The sequence below is a fragment of the Carlito syrichta genome, unplaced genomic scaffold (genome assembly GCF_000164805.1).
Source record: "Carlito syrichta isolate Samal-C Ts95f unplaced genomic scaffold, Tarsius_syrichta-2.0.1 Scaffold315852, whole genome shotgun sequence".
NCBI classification, from domain to species: Eukaryota; Metazoa; Chordata; class Mammalia; order Primates; family Tarsiidae; genus Carlito; species Carlito syrichta.
Window position 1 is genome coordinate 65,401 of NW_007259948.1, and position 4,147 is coordinate 69,547.

Sequence of the window (4,147 nt, forward strand, 5' to 3'; positions counted from 1 at the left end):
TCCTGCCCACCCTCCCGCCCGGGCTTCCCCCCCGGTTTGCTCCCCTGCGTTCCCGTGGGCCAGGCCCCCTCCACCTCTGGAGACTGGGCCATCTTTTTCCTTCGGCACCCGGGAACGTTGACATCTCCGAGTTGGCGTAGGCCACTGCCTGCGGCTGGGGAAACTGAGGCTGGGAACACGACACGATGTTCCAGGGGCCCAGAGGCTCCAGACCCCTCTGACCTCTCCAAGTGGCAAAAACTGTGCTCTGTCGAGAAGTCAGTCGCCCTGTCCCCTGCTTTGGGAATGGCTCTCGTCCTGGGCAAGCGGTCTGGGCCAGGGTCTTCAGGGAGCCCTAAGCTAGCTCAGGGCCTGGCCCGCGTAGGGTGAGCAGCACGGACGCGCCCCCTCAGTGCCTGGACAGTCCCCAGATGGGGAGGCCACGCCCTCCCTCCGCGCGTGGTCTCGGCCCCCTCTGAGTCTGATCTCAAGCCAGCCTCATGCTCGGGGGACTTGAGGCGTGGCGACGGGATGGCCGTGACCGCCATGCCAGTGTCCAGGCGCCCTGCACGTGCACACTGGAACGTCTCTCCTTTCCAGAAAACCCCAGGGCCCTGAGAAGCCCAGCAGAGAGGGCCGAGGCCAAGGTTCCTGCCAGGAGGGGCTTACCCCTCTTGGCTCATGTCACACGAGACCAGCCCTCAGCTGTCCCTCCAGCCCTTCCCCCTCCCTGTTCTCCCCTACTGGGCTTGCTCAGCCATCCCCCGCAGGTGGAGTGGCTGGGGGTTGTGACCACTAGTTGAAAGCTTTGTGGCCTGAGGGGCTCCTGGGAGCCAAGGTGGGCAGGTGAGAGCGGTGCCCTTGGCCCTGCCCCGGTTGCCAACAAAAGCATCAGCCTGTTAGGTGTTTGTCAGGGGGTGGCGGCACTCTCCCCAAAATGCTTTTTCCTTTGGTCTGGCTAACTTTCGCATGCATTTTTCTACGGAGACTACATGGTGTGTGTGACATTAAGACAAATAACGGGGATGGAATTTGCAAGGAGCAAACTTGGGTGTTATCTGGGGGGAGTCCATGTTGGGGTCCTGGGCTTCCGTGGGGGTGGGGGGGTTATTTGCATATGCACTCGAGTGCTTTTCAGCCCTCCTACACCCTGGGGGCAGGGGGCAGGGTGAAACTATGTGGCGTCCCCTCTGGTTGCCAGCGCAGGCCCGGAAACGCCCCTGAGCACCTTCGGGCCCAGGTGCTGGCCTCCACTGTGGTCCACCCACGGGCGCCGTCGGGTTATCTGCCGCCGGCTCCTCAAGGGCAGAACCGCTCCGAGTGGCCCCGGGGGGGAAGCAGGGGGGAAGGATGGGAGCGGCCGGGCCCACCTGGGCCCAACGGGACCGCCAGCCTCCGCCAGGCTCGTTGGGTTCCCAGGGCGGTGCAGGCCTGAGTCTCACATCCCCTCTTGTTCCCTAGATCCACTTCCTGGATGTGGAGCGGGTCGAGTGGGCCAACAAGGTAAGGCCCCGCGGACGCACTGCCCGCCTTGTCCTCCCTGCCTCGGCACATGGCCCGGCGCTGTCACCGCCGCAGCCTGACGGGGGCCGCACGGCACGTGGACAAAGGCCCTTCTCGGGCTTCCTTTGGGGATCCCCCTTGGCCGGCCACCAGAATGGCTTGCTTTTCTTTCTCTTTTTTTTTTTTTTGAGTTGGAGTCTCACTCTGTGGCCCAGACTGGAGTGCAGTGGCTGCTCCCGGCCACCACAGCCTCGACCTGCTGGGCTCCGGCGATCCTTCCAAGTAGCCGGAATTACAGGCGTGCGCTACCACGCCCGGCTGGTTTTTTGATCTATTGTAGAGATGAGGTCTCGCGGCCGGGCGGGTCTCGATCAGGCAATCCACTCACCTCAGCATCCCAAAGGCGCAGGATGACAGGCTGAGCCACTGAGCCTGGCTTGCTTTTCTTAAAAATATTCTAATGAATAAGTTTTAAATTAATCCATGGCACGGCAGGAGAGCTAGAAAATGGAAGTATAGGGGAGAGTGCAACCCTCACTGCCCGCCAGGCCAGGGACTCCTTCCTGGGGAGAGGAGACACCGCTGACGGCAGCTGCTGGGTCCCGCCTGGCTTCCTGCCTGGGTCAGACACCACCAGCTGTGCATGCTTGGGCAGCCTAGCGTCTCTGAGCTGCTTTCCTTGTCTGTAAAATGCAATAACTAGTGCCTGCCCAGCGGGTCCCGTTGATGTCACTGCTGTGATTGCTGTCAGATCATCAGGGCATTCCCCTTGGAGGCCCTGCTGGACTCTCCCGGGAATGCCTCCTCCGCGGGAATCTGCCCGTCCCAGACCTGCCCAAACTGAGGCCTCCATCTGAAGGCTCCCCTGTGGCCTCCGCCTCCAGGCTCCAACTCAGGAATTTTTCTAGTGCAGACCTGGCCTCTGTCCTGGGTGGAGGCTCAGCCCAGAGCAGGAAGGACTCAGGCTGGGTGTAAGACAGGACTTTCTGGCGGCGGAGGCTATTTTCAACTTACCTTCCCCGAGACGTGCATGCACGGCCTTCCCTCGCCAGCACTGTGGCTCGCGCCGGCAGTCCCAGCTGCTTGGGAAGCCAAGGAACGTGGGTCGCTGGAGTCCAGGAGACCAGCCTGGGCCGCCACAGAAGGCCTTGTCTCAAAACAAACACCGTTCTCAGCCTCCAAGGAAAACTTGCGGGAGGTGGGCGGCCACTTTAAGGGAATGGCCGGGTTTCTGCAGTTTCCCGCAGGGCCCTCGGCCTCTGGGCCGTCCCTGTGGAGTCCCGCTGTGTTGTGCCAGCCGGTTCTCGGACCCCTGCCTGCTCCTGTTTTCCGCTGACACACAGAACCCACCCAGGTGCCTGGGAATGCGGGACTGCGGGGAGGCTCCATGCCCATCTTGGAGGGTTGGTAGGTGCTTGCTGGCGAGGGCGCTGAGTGTCCTGCGAGCTTCCTCCCCAGGAGGTCCCCAGGGAGGCCGCCAGAGAGGCGGGGATGTGGGACCGCCCTGGAACCTAGAGCCTGGGGCTTGGAGAGGCCCCTGGGACAGGCGGGGACGGGGGCCTGGGACTCACTGCCCGAGGCTCCTCAGGACGGCTCATCCGGGCACAGGGAGGAAGGGGCGATCTGGAAACGGAGCCCGCGGGAAGAGGGGGCACGCCTGTGCCCACCCAGAGCATGTCCGCTGCCTGTCTTCCCCCCACGGTTGCCACTGTCACCACTGTCTCTGCCGCCCGCCTTCTGCGAGCCCTGCATTTGGTTCCCAGAGTGGCACAGTGAGTCTTTCTGCTGCAGACGTTGGCCAGAGGCCGCCTTTTCCAGCTGCTGGAAAATCGAATCCCCAGGAAACAGTTTAACTTTCTCGTCTGTCGGCGTTTTCTTACACCTCTGGCAGCCACTCCTTTTTGTTGACACCTCGATGTAGAATGAGATGCTATTTTAGCACAGAACTGAGGGGCTTCGTCAGTTAAATTTAGTGAGCGTGGCTGGGCACAGTGGCTCACACCTGTAGTCTCAGCACTTTGGGAGGCTGAGGCGGGAGGATGGCTTCAGCCCCAGAGTTCAAGACCAGCCTGGGCAACATTGCAAAACCTTGTCCTTACCAAAATAAAAAAAAATGAGCCAAGCTTGGTGGTATGCACCTGTCGTCCCAGCTACTCGGGAGGCTGAGGCAGAAGGATCGCTTGAACCCAGGTCGAGGCCGTGGTGAGCCGTGATTGTGCCACTGCGCTCCAGCCTGGGTGACAGAGTGGGACTCCAACTCAAAAAAATAAAAATATTAGTAACTATTTCACGGTGCTCTGCGGAATAGCACCAGATCTCGGGGTCCTGCGGCCCACATGAGCATGGGAACGCCGACGGTCGTTGGCAGGCGCTGGACGGAGGGATGGCCGGGCCGGGGTGTGGATGGCGGGCGGGTGGGCAGGCAGGTGGGGCTGCAGCCGTGGAGAGCTGGGACCTGCCCCGCGTGGCGGCGGTCTGCCGTGGGGGCGCGGTCCGGCCGCCAAGGGCGCTTCTCGTCTCCGCAGATCCTGTCCCAGATCTGGCCCTACCTCAGCATGGTCATGGAGAGCAAGTTCCGGGAGAAGCTGGAGCCCCGGATCCGGGAGAAGAGCGCCCGCCTGCGGACATTCACCTTCACCCGGCTCTACTTCGGGCAGAAGGTGGG

At 62.2% G+C, this 4,147-nt stretch overlaps 1 protein-coding gene across 1 annotated transcript in view; it reads left to right on the forward strand.

Annotated features, from left to right (window-relative positions):
* The window catches only part of ESYT3 (extended synaptotagmin 3), a 34,402-nt gene that overhangs the window by 7,718 nt on the left and 22,537 nt on the right, over positions 1 to 4,147 (forward strand). The window contains exons 3-6 of the mRNA XM_008073480.2: positions 64 to 360; positions 1,181 to 1,381; positions 1,441 to 1,482; positions 4,008 to 4,142. Coding sequence (XP_008071671.2) covers positions 64 to 360; positions 1,181 to 1,381; positions 1,441 to 1,482; positions 4,008 to 4,142 — 675 coding nt within the window. The remainder of the gene's footprint in view (positions 1 to 63; positions 361 to 1,180; positions 1,382 to 1,440; positions 1,483 to 4,007; positions 4,143 to 4,147) is intronic.